This window comes from Stylophora pistillata, chromosome 4 (genome assembly GCF_964205215.1).
Source record: "Stylophora pistillata chromosome 4, jaStyPist1.2, whole genome shotgun sequence".
Lineage (NCBI taxonomy): Eukaryota > Metazoa > Cnidaria > Anthozoa > Scleractinia > Pocilloporidae > Stylophora > Stylophora pistillata.
Window position 1 is genome coordinate 19,887,194 of NC_142522.1, and position 23,175 is coordinate 19,910,368.

Sequence of the window (23,175 nt, forward strand, 5' to 3'; positions counted from 1 at the left end):
AGCTATGGCCACTAATAATTGCCCTCCAACTCAGTAGGAATTGATTTGTGAAATGTCTTCGTCTTTTATTTAGCGAAATGAAAATATGTAAAAAATATTTATAGAGGTATAATTGAGACTTGCCTAAACTTGCTCGCGAGAAATAACAAGTTGATCAAATAAGTAATGTAACCCAACTATGGCCGTTGGTGACTGAACAAGTACGAGTTGTCATTTAGTAGTTTTCAAAAGCATTCCAACAAAGCATTGACTTTTAGCAGTGACGGCGTCCACAAATTATTCTTGCGCATCGACTGGACCTATTTTGAAAATGCAAAAGTGTATTTTTAACCAAATGAAAATTTCCTAACGCTCAAGTCAACTTCCTTCGATTACCTATACAACTTCGGGTTTCCGAATATTTTTCTTTTCTTATTCTTTTTTTACCCTCTCTCTCACTTCCTCTCTCTAAAAGACCATACGTTTCTAAGGATTTAAGTAAAAAAAAAAAAAAAAACCACAAAAAAAACCACAAAACATCCGGTTTCTCTCTAAACACGTGAAAACTTTCTTTACTCTCTCCCTTTAAATACCAATTATCTCTACGGGCCTCAGTCACAAAACTAAAACACGTGCCATAGTCAAAACACGTGAAATTAACTCAATGTAAGAATAAGTCGACCGTATCAAGCGATCCTGTACTGACGTAAATGAATGTGCACGTTGAACTTGTTAAAAATAGATTTGTACAGAAAAGACTAACGAGCCAAATATTCATTTTCCAATTCCCCCCGAACATATATAACTCCCATATATTACTCACAAATTGTATTTTTCTTTCAGAGACGCTCTTACCCCTCTCTCCCTCGCTCTCTTTCTCTCTCTCTCTCTCTCTCTCTCTCTCTCTCTCTCTCTCTCTCTCCCTCGCTCTCTCTCTCTCTCTCTCTCTCTCTCTCTCTCTCTCTCTCTCTCTCTCTCTCCTCTCTCTCTCTCTCCCTCTCTCTCTCTCTCTCTCTCTCTCTCTCTCTCTCTCTCTCAAGTTTCTGAAAACCGACTTTTCTAAGGACCTCAGCCGAAAAAAAAAAACAAAACACGTGTTTTCTCTCCAACGCGTGAAAAAGTAACCATCCGTAGATATAGAACGACCGCATCTTGAGCTCATGGACTGACGCAAATAATATGACACATAACTTGGTAATAATAAATATGCACATAAAAGCTGACGAACCAACGATCCACTTTCCCCCATGTAAGAGATACCTTTTACGTTTCTACTTGAAAACGTTTCTTAAAGGACAACCACATGCAAAACATGAAAAGAACTCTATTTACGTTATAAACAATCGGTTTGGAAGGCTGATGTGGCTAATAATTATTGCAATTAAGACAATGATTATGAAGTGCGTGTCTAGAATATGTAGAAGAACTATAGATAGGTCAGCATATCTAAAAAAAGAAAATAAATTATTCACGCCTAATTAAATAATTAAATAATTAAATGACTAAAAGTTTCCTAAACTTCTAAAGCTGTGATGAAATATAAGCCTACATTTCGTTGTTCATATCCTAGTCGACAGAGGGGGGCAGAGAGGAAGGGAAAAGTAATGAAAAAAAATGTCTCATTTCCATTGCGATTTCTGTGGAATGTTTGAATTCGATTTCCCAGGAACAATAAGTAGTTGTGACGTCTGCAGATTCAATGGGTGCGTATTTGAATTATCAAAGCCCTAGAGAAAAAAACGTCAAACAAAGCAGAGTTTAGCAAAGTTCATTCGCTGAAATTTGTGCAGTACTTATAAAAAGAGTCGATTCCTTATTTCAAGAGTCATTGACATCGCGTACACTGGATCACCAACAGGTGTAACAGCTCGAAATTTGAGACAGGTGTGTGTTTAATAAACTTCATTTATTTTGAATTATTTTCGTGTAGATCATTTTCAGGTTCAATTCGCTAGATAGGTTTCAAAGCGACTTTAAGTTTCCAAAATGGTCATGTCGTCTTAAAAACGTCTTTAAAGAGGAACTTCCACTCATCAAATTTTTAAATTAATAAGTGTTTATTCACTTCTGTATATACAATTTTGTGTCCACAGAAGTATACAGGCTCCACGACTTGGGTAAAATTCTCGTCAGAAAATGAGACTGAGGGAACGGCTACCTTGCGCAGTGGGGAATGTTTTCAACGACACTTACCGCCAGCTCCAATTCTCATTTGCGATTCTTTTTCTTATGAAAGTCATCAAACTATCAGCTTCCCACACAGGACTGATATTGCTCATTATTCAGATTTCTGACGCCCTTATCTCTCCACTGACTGGGTATCTTGGGGACAGGGTCGATCTGCCCTTTGTCGCGAAGAAAATCGGCGGAAGAAAATCTTGGCATCTTCTTGCAACAATCTTGATGGCAATCAGTGTCCCACTTCTGTATAATCGTTGCTTTTTGTGTGATATCTCAAATCTAAGCTGGCTTCCACTTGTCTACTATGGAATTTTTGGAGTGCAACTGGCGGTGTCTTTCAACATAGTTGAGATAAATCACTTGGCCTATATAACAACTGTAGCTGAGTCTGTGGAGGAGTGCACAGCCCTCAACGCCTTGAGGTTTGTTTCTGACTTCTCTATCAAAATTAAATAATCAGATTAACTATCTCATATTATAAAATGAGCTGCATCATAAACACATTTTAATTGGTTGTTGTATGCGATCTGTTAGAGGACAGAAGCATACAAATTTGTTCATATAGTTCGCTTCTGCTATCATTCAAATTAAAAACATTTTACATTCCCGAGCGTCCGTTCGGTAAAAGATCAAAGAAGGCCGCTATGTGGTAAAAACATCATTCACACATTTGGGGCGCCCCTTGAGCCACTTTTTTTCCTACTTAATTTTGACGTAATCTATTATCTATTTCCGAGTGAACAGCACCATGCCCAAATGGAATTGTATTGTTAACTATAGTTCATGCGTTGCGTCTTCAACAGTAGACCAAAGATTACGCACTATGCTCACATATCCGGCACTGTCTTCTGCAAACGGAATTAGTTAAGCTTCCACAACCAATACGTACCCTTTCGAGACAAAAATAGTTCGAGTTTGTATTTTTGCGAAAAATCTATCTGAGATTCAAATTCAACAGCCAATTGGCAAAAAATTAAATCGTAGGAGAGGCTCATAGATCAAGATATCTGCCACTTAAACTGTTTTAAAAGAAATTTCTCAAAGTTTTTGGTTTGTGTCGAATGTCATGCAAGAAGAGCGATGTCTTGTTTCTCGAGCCATTCTTAACAAGTCTTAGCTTCAGCACTAAAATTTTCTCAGAACATGAAGCGTATTTTATCAGAAAAAATAAATTCAGAATTTATCTAAATTAAAAACATAACGGGCACCAGTGAAACTGATCTCTTGAACAACAAACCAATGAGAGGCAGTATGCTAAGCCAATTAGTAAGCGACTGACGTTTTGACAACCTGTAGGGATGTCGTTATTCGAGTCACATGAAGTCATGCTGAAGAGTCGAATGTTACGAGTCTGGTTCGAAGCCTTTGCCTATTGTGAATGGTTGCTAAAACTTTGCCGTAATTAGTGATTTGCAGTATGTACTAAATTCGATGTCGGTGTGCCAAAAGTGCTACAGCGGAATTAGGTTCTTGGCAGGTAGTGATACGAAGGCAATAACTCAAAACAAATATTTTTAGCACAAGAGTGAAATTTTTTTTTCTTGAATGAAACGCTCTTCTTTTAAATTCATAGAAAAAACAAATATTGCACATTTTGCCATTTGAAGGAATTATAAATGGGCTAATTGACTGAGTAGAAAGGGCGGACATTAAGATAACACCTGCTTCGAGGCCACGACCTACATCATACCCGAGAGCAAAATCTTTTTCCGTCCGGCTCAACCAAACTCAGTCAACAAATGTTTTATCAAATGACCAACAAATCCTTTTAAAATGATATTTGAACCTAAAGAGAAAGCAATTACTTATGAAAAAAGGGCGCGCGCTTAACGCGACTCTTAACCAAGATTCTTCAACAGGAACTTTCACTTTAGTTCTTCACTTCAGAACAAGTAATCACAACCACTCGAGAAACCCAACTTACCACTCCTAGAACTTCTCGTATTTACTTTTTACCTAAAATTCACAAACCTAACAACCCGGGTCGGCCCATTGTCTCGGCTTGCAGTTGCCCTACCGAACTTATCTCCAGCTATCTAGACAAAATTATGGCTCCCATCGTCAAAACTTTACCATCATATATTAAAGACAGCCAACACGCTCTTCAAATTTTTCGAGACTTTAATTTCCTTGGCCGAAACAAACTTCTTTTCACCATGGACATTACGTCTCTTTACACTGTCATTCCTAATGGCGAAGGCCTTCTGGCCCTTAAACATTTTTTTGATCAACGTACTGTTAAGGAACCTAAATCTGAAACACTACTACGCTTAGCCGAACTAGTGCTCACACTCAATTGTTTTTCATTCGGAAACAACTTCTTCAAACAAACCAATGGTGTAGCCATGGGCACCAAAATGGGACCTAGCTATGCGAATCTTTTTGTAGGTTTTGTCGAACATCAATTTTTCAGCCAATACAACGGGTCCAAACCGGAACTCTACGGTCGCTACATCGACGACTGTATCGGCGCTACCTCCTCTACCAGAGAGGAGCTCACTCAATTCATAACTGCAGTCAATTCTTTTCACCCGGCTCTGAAATATACTTGGGAAATTTCTGACAATTCTTTATCCTTTTTAGACGTCAAAGTTTCAATTGAAGGTAACGGTTTATGCACTAGTGTGTATTACAAACCCACAGACTCGCATAGTTACTTGTTATATTCGTCTTCTCATCCATCTCACGTTAAGAATTCCATTCCTTTTTCTCAGTTTCTAAGACTTCGTCGTTTATGTAGTAATGACTGATTTTCACCACAAATCAGAGTCAATGTGCCAGTTCTTCGATAAACGTGGTTACCCTGTTTCCGTCGTTCAAGCGGGTTACCACCGCGCTCAACTTATTGATCGACATTCAGCACTACAAACGTCGCATAAGGAAGATTCCGACCGCATTCCATTCACTCTCACGTTTCACCCTCACAACCACTCAGTTAAATCCATCATTCTTAAAAACTTCAAATTACTTCAAAACGATCCAGAGACAAGCACTATCTTTTCGCAGCCTCCGCTCATTTCATTTAAACGCGACAAAAACTTAGGCAATTTTTTGGTCAGAAGTTCTTTCAGACTAATGAGCAACAAGGCTGCACGATGCAAAACGTGTCCTTTCATTCACAACACTGATAAAATATCGGGACCTAAACGATCCATTAAGATCACCGATCACTTCACGTGCACCTCCGCTAATGTAATCTATTGCATAACTTGCACTTATTGCAAAAAGATATACATCGGCGAAACAGGCAGAAGACTAGGTGACCGATTCCGAGAACACCTTCGAGACGTGGAAAGGAATGACAAGGACACATCGAAACCAGTCGCTAGACATTTTAATTTACCTAATCATTCTAAGCAACATATGGCAATCTGCGGGCTTTCCTTGCACTTAGGTGGCACGGAAAGCCGTAAAAATCTTGAACAAAAGCTCATCTTTCAAACCGGCAGTCTAAATCCCACAGGGATCAATGAACGCTTTTCATTCCACTAATTTATTCATGTTTTTCTCGTTGCCATGCACCCACCAATAACGTAGCTCCATTTTCTGCCTTTAAAAGCACACACAACCCACAATTCCTCTATTCGCTCCGACGAAGGGCTAACGCTCGAAACGTCAGCTTTTGTAATCATTACGGTGGCCAATTTACCATTTCAACTTTGTTGATATATCCAAATTATTACCTTCTTTTATCTCTTTTGGGAACTGATCCGTGCGAGCACAGGGCCGGATGACAGCTCACGTCAACCCGACACAAGAAAACTTTCATTATATTTATTTTTAGCATTGCGCGAGTGGGAGCTTGCGGGGCATACGATAATTGAAATGAATCCTTAAGTATTCAGGGGTGTACAATAATTTAAATTAATTCTCAAGTGTTATCCCAGGACTATGTTTAGCTTCTTGAGTGGCGTCTACGTTTACGTCATCGCCTGGACCCTTCTTGGACGAGACAGTGCGGACAGCCTTGGACCAAATAATCTCTCTGATTTTGTAGTAAGTAGCTTGTTTCCGGTGTAGTTACTTAAACGGGTGATTCACTGAAAATCAGCAAAGGCTTCAAAACTCATTTCGACTTTTTAACTTTTTTGGTGGTAAGGGATGGGAGGAGAGGGTGGTATACCCGCTCTCTCTGCTTTACGTGTCACTCGAAAGCAAAAATGTAAAAGAAGGGAAGTAATGGGATATAGATCAAGTAAGTAATATGCTAGTATATCGATTGCAAACTGAATTAAAAGTAGTGTAAGAAAGTAGGGGGACCCACCCAGTTAAGATTCTTATCATCTATTTAAAGCTCTGCAACCGACTGTAGTTTTTAACAAACTGAGGAGGATATCATACTCTGGGATTGTGGTCGCATCTGTTGCTGATCCTCGACCAGGAAGTTTATAAGCTCTCTCACCAAACAATCTCTGTTTATTTTTACTCTACAGTACCTCTCTTGGATTGTAACTGGAACAGGAGTATTCTTTGCATTAGTTTTTCATATTGGAACAAAGAAACCTCCAAAGCGCCGGAGGAAAAGTAGCTCATATATCGATTTTACGGTAAGTCATCGAAGGAGAGAACACTTTTTGCAATAATTCAGAACAATTAGCTCCAGCAGAAGAGGCTTATGTACTTGATTCTTGATTTACATACAGAGTTAAAATCCAGAAATTCCTTTTGTCAGAGGAATAGAATGATCAGTTGCCCCTTTTGAACTAATACGATAGTTTCTGTAAAGCAGTACTGTTTGGGACAGGAAAATAAACCGCTCGCTTCTTGTTTTATAGGATGCTGGTGGAGTATTCTCCTGGGCTGGAACACAAGATAAAGGTGAAATAGCTAAAAAATCGTAGTAACAATATTCAACTCCAAATATCATTTTACACACCATCTCCAAAATGGACGTGGTAAGAAGTCTTCACACCCCTCTTTTGTTTAAGTCAGCTACTATACTGTTAGTTTGCATTTGGTTAATTCACTGGCTCTGTCCTTTTTTCGTTGTTTAAGATTCTCGAAAGACCAGTATCGCTCATGGATTTGTTGACATGTTGATGGGTCCGTTGTATGGCCAAAACAATGGAGACGAAGAACCGGAAAGAGAAGACACCGCAAAGCGTGAAAATGACCACAGAAGGAAAAGTTTACTGCAGACATTTCTGGCTGCCATCTTTTATGAGAAGGAAGACTGTCCTGAAACCATGCCAGATACTGAGACAGAAGAAGCAACTGGCCTTTCAGGAGACGGAGATTCAAAAGCTCATGCGGTTTCAGAACTACGTCACTTAGACCGTGATCGCAAAATAAGTATTTTGACAACGGTGATTGAAGAAGTAGTATCGAGATCAAAGATAAAACAGCTGGAGATGTCAACCAATGACACTGGAAATAATGTGAGCAATGAGGAGGGGGAGAATGGAAAAACAAAAGAATGGAGACGTGGATCCAATACCCAAGAGCACAAGAGCATGGTTTTCTTAAGCAGTGAAGAGCAACAAAGCTATTCAAGCAGTGAAGAGCAACAAAGCTACTCTGCAAATAATGGAGACCGTCCTGGAGTCACTCAAGAAGTATTGAACGATAAAGAGGAGGCCTTCGAAACACAAAAGGGAAGAGAATGCGGAGCCAATAAGGACGAGGACAAGCAAATGGCTTTGGAGAACAACAAAGAGCTACAACACTATTTTGCGAACGATGAAGGTTACACAGAAAACATTCAAGAACTTTCAGTATCATCAAGACAAAGGAAACGAAAGAATGGAGACGTGTCTGTTCCAGATCACAGAGAACTTGGTTTGAGGAATTTCGGGTTCGACTCTGATGGAAGGAAAGACATTACCAACGAAGATGTCAGGAAATCTGCCTCAGACTTAAGAAAAAAGTCCGTGACTTTCAGTGCTCCAGAATCTCCGGTCCTTCTTTCAGAAATATACGAAGAAAGAGAAACTGGATTAAACGAAGACAAGTCCACCGAGGAACCGGAGACGAGGACGACGGAAACACGAAGTGAATACCCTGAACAGTGGTTTAAATCAGTCGAAGATGGAGACAATTCATCAGCTCCAGACGATCATCCCAAAGTACTTTGTCGCATAAATGAGAAAAAAGGCTCCAAAACAATGAAGGCCTGGACTAAGGATCCAAACTTGTATAGGGTAAGTAGTCCTCTTCCCCACATCAATTATCGGTATAAATGATTCCGATAATTGTACATAACAACTAAACATGTGAACTTTTATTATAAATCATTTCTCGCATACTTTTTATGGACAACTTGACTTATGGAGGAGCTTTCATCTAAGAACAGTAATGGATGTACTAGCTATACGAGCGTCTATTCTCTTTATTGCAAACTTTTCTAGGTGGCAATTATCTACACGTGCTCACGTCTTGCTCAAGATACCGTTTACAGCTACCTGCCGTTATTTCTCATTGAGAGACTACACTTTCGTAAGGTAATTATCATAATTTACACTCATTGGATTATAGATACTTTTGAGGGATTGCCCTCCCGTTCAGTAAATTGCGCCCTTTTGCCTTACATTTAATGAATCGCACGTCGAACAGCACTGATTTTAGTTATTGTATTCACTTGTCCTTGTCCTTGTCCTAGGAAGCCACTGCCTATTTTCCACTGGTACTTCTGACAAGTGCCACTGTCTCCAGTACGATCTGTGAGAAGCTTAATAGGAAAATTGGAAGCAAGGTAGCTATAAGATCTGGTATATTGGATGGCAAAATAACCGGTATTCGCTCTGACGAAGGTCTAACGTTCGAAACGTCAACATCAGTTTATAAACCAAATTAACTGGATGACGCTTGTACCACCTCACATACAATTTTCGATTTTCTCTTTTGGTAGACTAGTTATCTTCTGGCGGCTTTCCTTGTGATGGGTGGTGCGGTTTGGAGCTATTTTCAAACCATCACGATTAGGCAATCAACCTATGCACCAGTGGTATTAATGGGAAGTGGTCTGTCCATAATGTACGTCATGGCATTGACGTTCATCACTGAATTAATTGGTGAACACAAGGTATGCAGTTCAAATCTAAATGAGTTAGATTTTGCCAAGAGGCAAGATAAGAGTTTACTCCGGTTTTGAAGAATGAAGTGACTGGTGGTACAGCTACTCCCCTTATTTTGTATGGTAATCATGGCAAGAGCTGAGTAATTAGTCTAAGGACCTTTCGGTCCAGAGTCTACGCCAACGGTCTAACTCTCTTAAATAACCTATGAGGTAATTTCAAGAGAGCCTTTTGGCCAACAGTAATAAACCAACAAACCAACCACTTAAAAAGCTGCTTGGCGGAAGTAAGCATAAGGGACTGAATAATCAACATGGATAAACAATACATCTTAACTCGCTGAAGGCAAAACATTAAGGTACATGTATCATACCTTTACAGGAAACCAGCGGATCAGTGATTTCCATCATCACCATCATTGCCAGGATGTCAAGCGGTGGCCTTGTGATGTTTATACAGAAATTGTACCCAGAAGAAGGGTAAATCGGAAAATATTAAAAGGAAGGGGCTGCTAATATTGACTGATATTTACACCAGCTTTTAGGTCATCTTAAACGATGATCTCAAAGTAACCAGAATCGTTAGTAAAAAAATCGGACAACAATGAGTTGGAGTCCGATTTTTTAATAACAAATGTGCCGCAGACTGAATGGGACGATAAAAAGTCCTGCTACTAAATTATTTAACTGCACTGTTACAAAATTTCACTAACAAAATAGCACTTGTTTAAACTTATTCATAAAAAAAAAAGATAACAGGCGTCTGTCTTCCAAGAGAAAACGACTCCTTTAGCGCACCCAAATGATCCCCTGACTTTCCAGCTATGCAAGCATGGCGCGTTCATAGTCCTGTTACGACGTCCAATTACAGCACAAAACTTACATTATCTAGTTAGCCTTAAAATCGAGCCGCCGATAACCATCACACTCGAGAGTTTTATTATACTTCTGATCAAACACTACACCTGACACTACAGTTTTAAGTTACTGGCTAATGACTGATTGTGAGTTTTTTAACTCTCTCCTACCTCAGAAACGAAGCAATCAGCAGTTATGTACACCATGTATTTGCGGTGGCGCCTGGCATGTTGACTCTGATGGGGTCCCTTATGGTTTTGTTTTTCCAGCCTTCAAAGTTTATCTGTCGCACTAAAGGTGAATAAATTGAAAATAAACATAAGGATTAGAAACTTAGAAAAACTGAGCAACAATTAGAAGAACCTTTCTACGACTCTCTCTGTCTTCGCAGGTTTCATGATGTGCGCTCGCTTTCGAGCCGTTTCGCTAGCTACGACTCGTGGTGAAACGGCCGATCGATCAATTAGAGTGATAAGGCAATTCAGTGCTAAGTATAATCGATAACACAAAGATTTATCATTTTGGATTATCCTTATTTTTAAGGCCCACAGAACGACATTGAAGCTCAGGAAGAGGAATCATCAGCAGATATCTGTGCCTATCAATTTTCATCCGAAAGCACCACGAAGTCAAGCGTTAACATGGATGAAACCCAGAGTGTCGACAGGTCTACCCCGAGGCTGGGCACCGAGGACACAAAGCTATAATCATCATAGTTTGTAGTTTTTCTCTTAAACCATCATCGCTTACAAAGACTCATCGCTTCTTATTGTAAGCGACTTTCAGCTAGCACCAGAATTTTTCAGCAAATTCAGTTTAAGAAACTCAGACTGATAAAAATGATTTAATTATCAAAACACATGATAGTTAATGATAATGTATAAGTACATGAAAGCTTCCTTGAGATCATAATCATGTACGTACTCAATCTTCCTCGCAGCAAAGGAAAAGTTGCCTTCCAGATAAGCAAGTGCTAAGTCGCTCGGCATGCATTTGTTTTTTCGGCTCGGCATCACGGTTCTGCATTTTGGGAAATAAATAACGTTCGGGAAAATACTGAGTATATAGAGTAATTTAAACAAACAAACAAACAAACATTATCGGCATTAGCACGTTGACCCACACGTACATGTAGCCATCAAGCAAACTCGTTTTGTCCCCCATAACGCGTGAAATCTGTAATCTAAGAAATATTCATCCGCAAATTAATTTTTGATTGAAAATAATTGTTAATCGCATGAATCTGAGGTCAGCTAAATCTCGTAAAAGCTGGTGATAACATATGAGGTTATTGTTCCTTTTAAGGAAAACAATCCCTTTTTTTATGCAAGCCCTTACAGTTTACTACGAATCTCTTGTCGTGGAATTCAAGAGAGCACAAACTGGTCTTGAAGACAAAACTGTCAGGAGCTGAACATAGAAATGTTTACCTACCCAATGCAATTCCAAGATTCATTTAGTCCTCAGCACAGAAGCAGAAAATGTTTTCTAAAAACCTCCAAATTTTGGGTTGTGCCACATAACTTGCCTATCTAGTTCCTGTGATGTCAGAGAACTAAACTGATTTTTTTTGCCATATTCACCTATTTCTCCAAATTACCATAAATCAATTATTTGCAGTGGGTACCTTAACTTATAGTTTGTTTAATAAACACGAGTAAACAGCTTCCACCATCCTTCTTAATACCACAAATTAAAAGTGACCCTTACAAATAGTGTACTTACCCTGGGAGAATTTGTGAAATAGGAGAATTTGTGAAACAGAAGAATTTGTGAAACAGTCAAGAGCTTCTTTAAAATACTTGATGATCATTTCATTTTGTCTCTTGACCTAAATATGTGATTCAGGGCGATATTGTACGGAGAAATTAAATGCTAATCACTCAAAAGGGTCAAAGGGCTAATACATTATGCAGAAGATCAACATTGGGAAGGCAAGCATGAGGTTGTACCTGTAGCTGATCACAACTCTTCAATCAGTCTCATTTAAAATTAACAGTATGTTTTGACTTGAATACTATCTCTACAAAAATATTATTTTCAGCAGTAAAGAATCCAATCTCATTTAAAAGGCTACAAGATATATTGTAACTAAAAAATAAATACATTCCTGAAAGCTGATTACATACACCTGTATTTTCTAAAAATGTATATGTAATCATTATGTTAAAAACAAAAATTGCAAAAATTTTAGAATTTAAGGCAACTAAATTCTGCAAGACCAACCAGCATTTTGAGATTTGTATGTACTTTGTCTGGTTTATCGCGAAATCGATCTAGAAACCTGCGTTGAAAATCATGGAATATCACACTTCTAACTGTCTCTTCAACGTGGGTACCAAGGCATCTCACGGTTACCTTTTCCAATCCCCATGACAACCAAACTTTTCAAATATCTCCTCGCATCGGAAATCGGCTTAAAACAAGGTTTAATCAAAAGTTAACGAGCCCTGTACTCAACTAGAGCACAAGGGATATACTCATTGAGAATTGAACGAGTTTCTAGACCACACTACGGGAATAAAAGGAATATTTACGCGCATTTGTAACTGTACACTTGACATTACGAACACGTACCAACTGCAAACAAGTCTTCGCTTACCTCAGTTACCGCATGGAATTCCGTGTTAGCGGTCCATATAAATACTTAGATTACTAAGGAAAACGTTCAGATTGTCGTCCTTCTTGAGAATCATCTTAACAAAGTCTTCAGGATTTACCTCGAAAACTGACTTCTCACTGGCTTTGTTTTCCGTTCAAATAATATAATTTGCGTAGCCAAATTCAAGTGTCTTAATCCAAAAGTCGCTCATGGACAGCGTACTAATATATAGATTTAGCCAAGCCTAAAAGCGGAGCTCCCAAGTTCGTAATATTAATGATAACATAAAAGATGTGCATTTGCCAAGACTCGCCTGAGTCACTCCTCCCTTAGGCACGTACGTACGTATGTACGTACGTACGCTCGGTCAGTCACGTGACAACCAAACGAAAAGAGGTTGACCATATTCCATGGGTATGGGGCTCTGCTCCACGAGCGCGTGGGAGCCCTGCTATAAAGCGCTTTCATTTGATTGTCGTTAAAATAAAACCAAATAATTCGAGAAATCACAATAGCTGATCAGAAAAAAGGGAAAATATTCTCGGGAGCCAAAGAGAACTGAAAGCTAAAACAAATAAACTGTTTAAAGCGCGGGAAAACGCGGGCGACCAAGTCGGGATTGGTTTCCGTTTTGCATCTGATTGGTTGAGAGAGTGGTGCGATTTTTCTGGACCAATCACAGAGCGAAGTAAAGAAAAACAAAAGCAATCTTGGATTATTTTCAACACTCAATTAAAAATTGCCAAGGAAACCTTTTGTTCATAAAATTTGTTGTGAATCAGATCTAACGCAATATTTTGGGAGAGAGAAGTATCAGTGGTATTTGACCTCCGAACAGGCCTAAGTGCTGATGGAAAACTCACCAGGATTACTGCTTCTCTTAAAATGCTATTCCATAGCATTTGATTCCTCCGTATTGCACCAGAAATCCTATAGAGTGCATAAAAATCAAGTAATCAGGCACCTAAGCGCGCGCAATTCGAGAACAGTGTATTTTTTTTTCAATTATCCTGAGAGTTGAAGAGAAAGAGTAAAGAAAATAGAAGAGAAGGGATGCCCCGCCAATTAGAGTAAAAACATGCAAAAAGTTTAAGAAAGAGGGCTATTTTGGGATCGTTGATAATCAGACGAAAGAAAAGAGGACTACAAAACAACAGAAAGAAAAAAAATCCGGAATTGGTATGAACGAGAATAAACGGTGAGAATTATCGGTGTCATCCGTAGGAAACCAGAAAGAAAGAAATCGTCTACGTTACAGATGTTGTAAATTTGGGGCCGGTGTACGTGTGTATCTCACAGCTGTGAAGAAGAGACAGATGAAGATCTAAGGGATTCAGCGTTAGACTATATGAAGAATTATTTGACTTTCTGCGCTCCAAACTCGCCTTTCCTGCCATTTGAAAGACAAAGAAAAAAATTATTTGATCTAACTAAGACGAGTCTGTCAGTCAGCCGTTTCTCTTGATATCACTTCCGTGCTTATCTCATTTTTTAGCCACACAGATGGTTTTGAAGCTTGGGGCCGGAGGAGTAGTCACTGGATGTTTCTAGTTCTCATCGTGCAGCAGAAAGTAAAGCACTCTTGAGCCCTGAACGTTAACCCACCTGAATCCCATGCAGGATGCCACCGAGTCAACTCCGCAGCTATGCATTGAGAACACGAAACTATAATCAAGATGTAATATGTCAGTTCAACTTATCCTTATTGTCGGTGGTTTTAAGCTCGAGATTGAAAATATACAAATAAATTTAAGATCCTGGACAAAAGTTCTAGTAACTCGAAATTTATTTACATTTCAATTTTAGGAACGATAAACCACAAAACAATCTTTCAACTCACATTCGTCCCCTCTTTCTTTGTTGCAATTACATAAGATTTTGTTGAAAAATTTACGATGGGTCTATTTTGTTTCTTAGTCAGATGACTTGGGACTCCTGATTTCAAAAAGTTGTTCCTTTATTGATGAGGCAAAAAAAATTATGATTCACTTTGAGTACTTTGAAATGTTCCTTTCCGTCAGAAGACTGCGCATGTAGGCGAACAGTCTGGGGACAGCGAGAGGTGCCAAAGACCGCATTGCCGCGCTTGCACAGCAAGGACCTTCAAATATTGTAGGTCCGTCTTTTTTTGCAATGTTAGACTCATCGTCCCAATATATAGAAAAAGAGAAAAGAGCAGCATATTTGTGGGGGTGCCACAACTACCGGTGAATCTAGGTGAACTCAGCCTTTTTTTTTCACCACCTCTTGCATTGTGATGGCTCGTTCATTAGTAATTCTCGAATATAGACTCTCACAAGAACCTTCACAGCAGTTGGCTTAGAATCCCTGTGAGCGTATTATCCAATGTCAGCCGATTTTGCTTCTCTAAGTCAATAACGAGAGTCAATTAGCTGCCTGACGTCTAAATCAGAGTCCAAGGAAGAGATTTTCTAAGGCGTATACGTCATTGTCGGTTCCATTGCCTGCATCGTATTGTTGTTGAGTTCTCTTGTTAAACCAGTGCCGAATGATTTCTTTCACGTCTTTCATTTCCCATCCTGAGCCAGTTCATTTTGCTTTTAACTTGGCCTTCATCGTTCTGCGGATTGGTACTTCGGAGGTGCCTTTAGGCAATTCTTTGTCAAGTTCCTCTATGTGAAGTGTCTTCTTCCTTAGCTCCTGTTGTCTGCGTTTCCGGTTATGAACCCAAACGGAAACGCAGAGGGTTCTTAACTGGACAGCGATTTCGGCTCAATATTAAACTAGAAAATCAACTCGGAAAATTTTTCTCGAAGGTGAAACTTTAGCTAAAATTGAAGAAAAAGAAAGCGGGTCCATCAGCCTAATTCAGAATAGTTTTTTAGCATACTTAAATGGGATATATAATCACCAATCAGTTAGCAGGGAAAAAGTAAAAGGAAAATTTTTTTCCTATGTTCCTTTACAACGCTTGTATACCATATGCTTATCGACTGAGGAAATTTAAACTTTTGATTATTTGTTTCACCTACTGCTGAATGTTGTTTGTATTCAATACCAATTGCTCCTACTACCCTTCCTTTTATATAAATCCTGGTATTCTTTCATGCTAGGCACTGTCTGGATACTTTTGTTAGTGCAGTAAATGGCTTGAACCGGGGGGTAACATGTGAAAGTGTAGCGTGATCGTCCGGGTGAGTGTAGTCCTCAGAAGGACTGTTGTCGGTGGTAGTTACTGACGTTTCGACAACCTGTACGGAAGTCATCATCAGTCAAGTCAATAGTTGTTATAAATGAATAAATAAATACTTTATTTACTCACGTATCACCTAAGAGCTAATAGCTCGTTTAAAAAGTGAACGTGAAACTAATTACAAATAATGAGCTAATAAGAACTAATATTAAAAGATAAAAGTATTGAAAAGCTACATTTTATCTAATTTATATGTATTATATAATTATTAAGCGAAAGTGTGTCAAAAATCGAGTTAAAGCCTCGCCATAAACGAATGCAAGGCGCGCCTAAAAGCGGCCAAGTCCGGACATTCCCTGACTCTAGTAGGCAAACCATTCCAAAGCTCAGTAGTTAAATATGACCATGAGTTATGCATGTATTCTAAGTTGAACGATGGCAGCATACTGAAGGCGTGTGCCAGACCCCCTTAGGTTGTAATTCACATTTAAAACGTTAAAAAAACTTACTAAGATATTCCGGTCCCTGTCCTCTTAAACATTTGTATAAAATAACTAATGACTGGATTTGTCTCCGTGTCCCTAACTTTGTAATTTAGCTAAATTAAGGAGAAAATCGTAGCACCGAGCTTGAATACCCTAGGATAGTCCTTAGGATGTAGTAATTAGTGTCCTCTAACTTGTTTTTGAGCCCATTACTTACTCCTAGCAGGAGTGGGCTACAATATTCTAAGTGGGGTAGTACATATGCTTTGTAAAGGCGAATCGTAACATCTTGTGGTCTAAACTTACGCAGCTTACGCATGGCAGCTGCCTTAGCACATGCCTTCTTAAGTTGTACTTGTATATAGGGCTTAAATGTTATTCTTTCATCTAAAATGACACCAAGAATCTTCAGACTATCAATCAGCTCTACATTATTATCTTGTAGATTAATATTATATCTATAATCTACTGGGCCAATGGCCAACGCTTGGGTCTTTGTTGCATTGATTTGCAAATAATTATGTTGGAGCCATGTACACGCTACTTGAAGATCTGAGTTAATAATGTATTGTAAAACAACAGCAGATGTATCTGAGGCATAAGCAGTAGTGTCATCGGCATATAATCGCAACGAGGTGCCTTCAATAAAAATTAATAATTTAGATCATTCCTGTATATGTTAAACAACAGAGGACCTAAAAGGCTTCCCTGAGGGACCCCAGTTCTCACAGTTCTCCAATGAGAATAAGTATTGCCAAGTTAACACGTTGTTTTCTCTCACACAAATATGCAGTCACGAGTTGTAATGCCCTTCCTGCAAAACCATAGGCCGTCAATTTAGCTAGAATTGAATGACACACTGAGTCGAAAGCCGCCGCGACTGCAACGACAGCTTCTCGCCTATCGAGACTCGCCCTCCAATCCTCAGTCATCTTAAGTAGAGCTGAACAGCAAGAGTGTCCCCTTAAATAACCAGTAGAATGTCAGTAGAATGTTCTTATTTTAGTTCGTGTAAAATCATTTTAGGTAAAGCTGTCCGTTCACGAGAACGTTCGTTAACGGAGAGCTGACTGTACTCAAAACTGATGGTCAGCCTTCATAGACCTCTTCCTTAGAAGGATGTTTCAGTTTTCATAAAGATGATGTACGCTTTCATTAAAAAAAAAAAAAAAATTCCCGATGGGATACTTCTTAGTTGGAAAGGAGGGAATGGACACCACCTAGTTGAATATACCGAGAAGAAGCTCCAAGGAACCTTTGTTTTTTTACCTAAGACAATGAGCGAGACGGAGCTTTGTGAAAGCTTACTGAATGGTGACTCTGAAAGACAGCTGAGCTTGGAGCCTGGGATGGAGGGGGTAGGGACGGGGAGGGATATTCGCATAGCTAGGGTTCTGGTAACAGTTGTATTGTTAAGTGGCCTTGTCTGACAGTTTCATCCTTAGTGCACTGTTATAATTACCTCTCCAGGGCATTTGATAATCATGTGAAAAGTTGATACAAGAATGACACATGTGCTTCATGACTAAGGTCAAAAGCGTTTATTTACAAGTTTGTCTTAACAGTTTCTAGTCATTACACCAGTAATACAGCATTGATACAACCATCATTCTCTGGATTGTTTGTAACTTGAGCGTATTTACCTGAAAATAGTAACAAAATACTTCTAGTTAAACAATCTGAAGCACTTGACAACTTAAAACTGGATTACAAACAAACAATGTCATATACAAGAGTTTCATGTCATAAAGCTTAAACCATTTGGGTAACTAAGGGCATTTGATGAATGAAGTTTCTCAGTTTTCTAATTGAACTCTGAAATCTGATTTTCTGACATAAGAAAATCAGCCTTAATGGTTGCCTGGAAAGTGATGGCAAATATTGTTAGAAAATGTACATATTACAGTTTTAACCAGAAAAATGCTACACAATCACGTAGGCTTACCCCAAACAACCTTGCCTCCTTGGGTTACTAAGCCAAGTTCACTGACATTAACCTGATAGAAAAGATGTAACATTTCTTTCAATTACACAACAGTGATGTACTTTATACTCAGTAATAGCTGAAATTATGAACACAATGCTATCTTTAATTAATAGTTGCAAACACACCCCTGTAAAAAGGAAAAGGAGCTTTGCACAACTTACCTCAACAACTGTCCCTTTTGTTATTACTCCTAATTGTGTGTACATTGGTGACTGGGGATTCTTTTTTACTCCAATGATAGGAAGACAGAAAGTCGCTTTTAACTGAAAAGGATCAGAAGTTCGTTTAGTACATTATCTCAAAGGTGGGTAATAAAATCTGGCCCCCAATTAAGTGGCCCATCCAGCCAGAGCTTATCCCTGTTTCTATAGCATAAAGCAACTAGAAGTACTGTAACAACCTCCTGGATGGAATGCCAGTTCATTGCAGGTTACCCCCCAGCAATTCATCAGCTTTCCCTGACAGTTCACTGGCACCCCATTCTTACTCCTGGGTGGAGAGGCACAGCGAGAGTAAAGTGTTTTTCCCAGGAACACGACACAAAGACACAGGCTCCTCTTAGCATTAACTGTTGATCCAATGCATCCCCACACATACTCTCAAAGACAAAATTGAAGAAGATGCAAAATTGAGTATGAACTAAAACATATCTTCAGTGGGTGATTACTAACTAGTTCATATTCCCCTGTAATTTTAGCCCTAGTCAGTTGGTGGAACTTCAAACCAAATAAAATTAAGAACCTCACCTCAGGGTGTGTGACATGAGCTTTCTTGAATCTTAAACCCTAAAGTAGGGTAAAAAGAATTCATCAAGATTCCACTTCAGCTCAATAAAATATTACTTATTTGTGGCTGTAGAAAAGGAAAACCTATCTGATTTTTCCCTTGAAGTTTAAGGGGAGACTACAGACATCTGACCCTGCATGTGATAGTCACTGGTGAGGGAACACATTGAGGATATGGTGCACATATTTTTCAGAAGATAGAAGGTAAGTGAACTCCAATGAGTATGGCTGTCAATGCATATGCTCTTATTACCCCGGAATGCACATGAAGCCATGCATACAAGCATTGTAAATAATTCAATGCATATAGCCATTGTAAATGAGAGAAGATCTCACCATTGGTCTGATAAATCTCTCATACTTTGGGGGTTTCCTTGTAAACCCTTCCCCAACGTAACAAACTTTGGTTACCATCCTCTTCCATGCTTTTTCTAAAAAATGAAAAATTAAAATAATCTCACACCAATGCAAAACTCATCCCCCAAGATAATTAGACTCTTGACTTGTGTTAATATACAAAAATAAGCCACTATTTCATGTTCATGTACACTGATGAAACGTAAGTATCATTTTTTTGATGGGATTTAGATGTACAGGATACCTCAGGACTCTTTTCTCTGTTAACAGCCTCACATACTGGTAGGTACTGAGTGTCTCAAATTCAGATTTGACAAAACTCTGACCTGCTAAAAGTAACTCAAACCAGCCCTCCCAGATTTGAAGTGAAAATGGTGTGGCACACATCACACTCATGGGTACAAGTACTCGAGGGGTCAAATTGGCCAAAAGAGTCATGTTACACAAGACTCTGGGCAACATTATTTTGAATAAATGTATTTGAATTAAGTATAGTTCACATTTGACAGCCACAAAACCTACTTTTGGACCTCCCTGTTTTGACAACTTTGAAAACTTCATCTTCTCCTACAGCTTTTACTTTAGGAAGTGGTACATCCCATTTTCCCTGATAAAGAGCAAATAGTATTGCAGCTTAATAATTTACACTAAAATTTCATGTGCTGTTAATGATACCTGTTAAAAACTTTCCTACGCACTCAGTGGGATGATATTTTCTTGTTGGAGAAACAGGTATACCAATGGAAGATAGAGAGAGAAATTCCAAGGTTTTTTGTTAAAAAAATGGTTGAATTTGATGGCTTTGAAGAGAGTTTCAAAGTTTATGTTCTGTTTCCTTCCGTCTTTCCTTGCACTTGGGTAAAAAACACTAAAATGTGCCGTCCCACCTACACCCCATCACTCTCTCTTCTAATCCACCATTTTCACAACCTGTCTTTCACATTATTTTCCTTAGGAGTCTAACCTAAGACCCAAGGATCAGTTCAATTTTCCTTTACATGCTCTACCACTGAGCTAAGTCCACAAGGAATTGTAGCAAGCCGTTGTATCACTTACTGCTTTTTCCTTCCTCTTTTGCTTGATCATATTACTGAGCACCTTTGCCCGTGATTGCCCTTCTCTGTCCAAGAGATATGCAGGAACTGCACCTTCTGGTACATTTTGGCTATCTTTTGTCTTTGTCTGGCGTTCTTCATGCATTCTTAGTCTGTTAAATATTCAGATCATTAAGAGAGAATCATGATTATCCTATTAATTATACTATAATATAACAGAAAACAACAAATTCAACAAAACATGTGATTAAAGAGTATCTCCACTTACGTCTTCTTCATCTGTATTTTTTCAAGACGGCGCTTTTCATTGTACATCTTGGCCCTGTCATGGGGTGACAACAATTTCAATCATTAAAAAGAGGAAAAACAATTCATGTAGACTTCATCAGGATTAAAATTAGGTGTTATCTGTGTTCTCTCCAGTGAAGAGAGTTGTTAACTTAAGCTGCATCTTAAACAAAAAAATTATACCATGTCTTCAAAATCAAATACCTTGCAAGGATATAGATAAGCACCAAGAAACAGTCAGGAAATCTTGACATCTTGGCTTAGGTGAAAGGAAGGGGAGTATTTACAATGAAAAGGTATTCTACCAGAGAGGAATTACAATATTCCAAGGTGCTTCACACCATGGCAACTGTGACTAAGTGTGGTGGTAATGGATCACCATGTCAAAAAGACTTATTCAACCTCTTCAAACAAAGTTAGTCCAAAGACATGAACATTCCACCTACTTGAGGCCATGGAGTTTGTGGGCATACTTTGCATGAGTATGTGGCTCACGACTTTCTTTTTTACGCCTGAAATACACAAAGTTACACAAGTGTTAGCATTATCTATTACCATATATAACAGTCAGCAGATGGTATCCAGTCTTTTGTCTAAAACTTCTCATCTAAAGTCTTAGGTCCATTCATCCAGTAACAAGTCTTTTCATTAAAGTTATAACATTGTTTTAAATGAAGTTGTAATGTGATATATTTTATTAATTAGTGACAAAAATAAATACTTGCAGTTTCCTTATTTTGCGCAAAAGAAATGGGAATATTAGGTTTGTTGTTGAGCGCCTATTAGGCGTAATAGACAACTAAGTGTAACATCACTAAGTGTCCGACATAACCAACAACATAGTCCAACATGACAAAGAAATAAAACTAAGCCAAAAATGACCCCAAATAAGCATCTTCTCTGTGTATTTATTGTAATTCCCAACGTTGAATTTTGTAAACGAGGATTGGTGACTAAAGCTAATGGAATCAAAATGGCAACAGCTCGCACTAATATGTTCTTTATATAACCTTTCTAACCTTCTAAAAGTTATTTATTTGCTTCGAGAAAAGACTTAACAAGTAGACGAACAGACTTAAATGAAAAAACTTTTGGACGAAAAGACTTAGTCGAAAAGACCGTAATTTCAGCAGACATATAAACCAAACAATGGTGATTTACTGACCGAATATTGACAGAGATTACATGTAACTCATCAATACTTCATGGAACTCAATTCTGTTAGAATCAATTAGCAGATTAGCCTTGTAATTTGAATGGTAACAACTCTCTTCCTGTAATGGAATCTATCTATGTCGATTCTAATCTGATCTGTCCTCTTTACAACTTAAGGTTTTTTTATCTCTCCCTCTGTCATTCTCTCTCTTGCACTTACTTCTTTTCGAAGTGATCGAGTCTGTACCCACGGCGTTTCCGAGACTGTTCAACGTATTCGTTTTGCGGCTGAAATCATAGGTACGTTCGTCAACTCTTAGATTCAAGATTGATCTTATCATTCAATCAGAGCTAACTCTGATTCAATCTTTCAACGTTCCCACAACTATGTGGCAAATTCAAAGTGGAACAATACTTCAAAAGCAATGTTCTTAAAGGCCAGTGTATAAAATTGTAGCACTCACCATGGCTGTATCTTATTTTTCGTTTTCTTATAAGTCGTTTTTGGTGAAAAGAAACTCGAAATCTTCACCTTTTGGGTGACGATTTTGTTACACACGTTCGAATAGTTGGTCAGCCATGCCTGAGAGACCTTCCCACAATGCAATGTCGTAGTTTGTGGTGCAACACATTTTTGTCACCAGTTCACCTCGACCTTGTTGCAACTTTTCTTCTGTCGTTTTTGTGGCCTACTGTATATGGAAGCCACATGGCTGGGTCGTTGAGATGACTGAGTATGTGAATTAGAGAGTGAGCGAGTGAGTGTAACAATAGTATTCCGATCTTGATCCAATTTTGACCCAATGTTTCTAATTATTGTTTGTTTCGGAGTATCTTAGTACTTGGACATTCGCACTGTACACAGTTGAGTTCTCCCCCGTTTGCAATTTCTGGCTTGTGCCCACAAGCAAATTATCTCATGTCGAAAAGAGCCACTAAATTTGTGAAGCGAGCAAGCACCTTTAGTTCTACAAGAAGGACGAATAAACCGTAGGCCCCGTCTCCTGCAGGGTTAGGGGTAGGAGACGTTAATTTCCCACGCATGAGATTACTCTGTGGTGGATGTCCTCCCATGGGGTGGGATGGGTGGGTTTACTGGGCCCGCTGCTTGTCGGCGAATCTAATAAATTAAATTAAATTAAAACGGTGGAAAGGCGGATCACGGACGGAGTATCATAAAAAGCGAAATGCTTTCTTGTATGAAACAAGTCTCAAAAATGGAATTGCAATAAAATAAGAAAATTATTTATAATTAACAAGCGAAATTAAAACAAACA

At 38.7% G+C, this 23,175-nt stretch overlaps 2 protein-coding genes across 3 annotated transcripts; one reads left to right on the forward strand and one right to left on the reverse strand.

Moving 5' to 3' along the window:
* Window positions 1–638: 638 nt before the first annotated feature.
* On the forward strand, window positions 639–12,021 carry LOC148732776 (uncharacterized). 2 transcript variants are annotated; one of them, XM_088759009.1, is made up of 12 exons: window positions 639–1,863; window positions 2,073–2,582; window positions 6,048–6,156; window positions 6,594–6,707; window positions 6,936–6,978; window positions 7,156–8,300; window positions 8,508–8,600; window positions 8,759–8,851; window positions 9,008–9,181; window positions 9,555–9,652; window positions 10,206–10,327; window positions 10,574–12,021. In XM_088759009.1, the coding sequence occupies exons 2-12, from the start codon at window positions 2,116–2,118 to the stop codon at window positions 10,735–10,737; spliced, it is 2,622 nt and encodes an 873-aa protein (XP_088615135.1). In that variant the 5' UTR covers window positions 639–1,863; window positions 2,073–2,115; the 3' UTR covers window positions 10,738–12,021. The 2 variants fall into 2 exon arrangements, with proteins under 2 accessions (XP_088615135.1, XP_088615136.1); XM_088759010.1 differs by lacking the exon at window positions 639–1,863 and having other exon boundaries at window positions 1,968–2,582.
* A 5,776-nt stretch (window positions 12,022–17,797) lies between these two features.
* Window positions 17,798–22,511, reverse strand: LOC111332939 (ribosome biogenesis protein NSA2 homolog). The gene is made up of 11 exons (XM_022938429.2): window positions 22,363–22,511; window positions 22,119–22,186; window positions 21,190–21,255; window positions 20,724–20,777; window positions 20,457–20,607; window positions 19,923–20,007; window positions 19,380–19,474; window positions 19,005–19,043; window positions 18,420–18,521; window positions 18,217–18,268; window positions 17,798–17,914 (listed from the first exon to the last, which is right to left on the reverse strand). Exons 1-11 carry the CDS (start codon window positions 22,363–22,365, stop codon window positions 17,847–17,849), a joined length of 783 nt encoding a protein of 260 aa, XP_022794164.1. The 5' UTR covers window positions 22,366–22,511; the 3' UTR covers window positions 17,798–17,846.
* Between the last annotated feature and the right edge of the window lie 664 nt (window positions 22,512–23,175).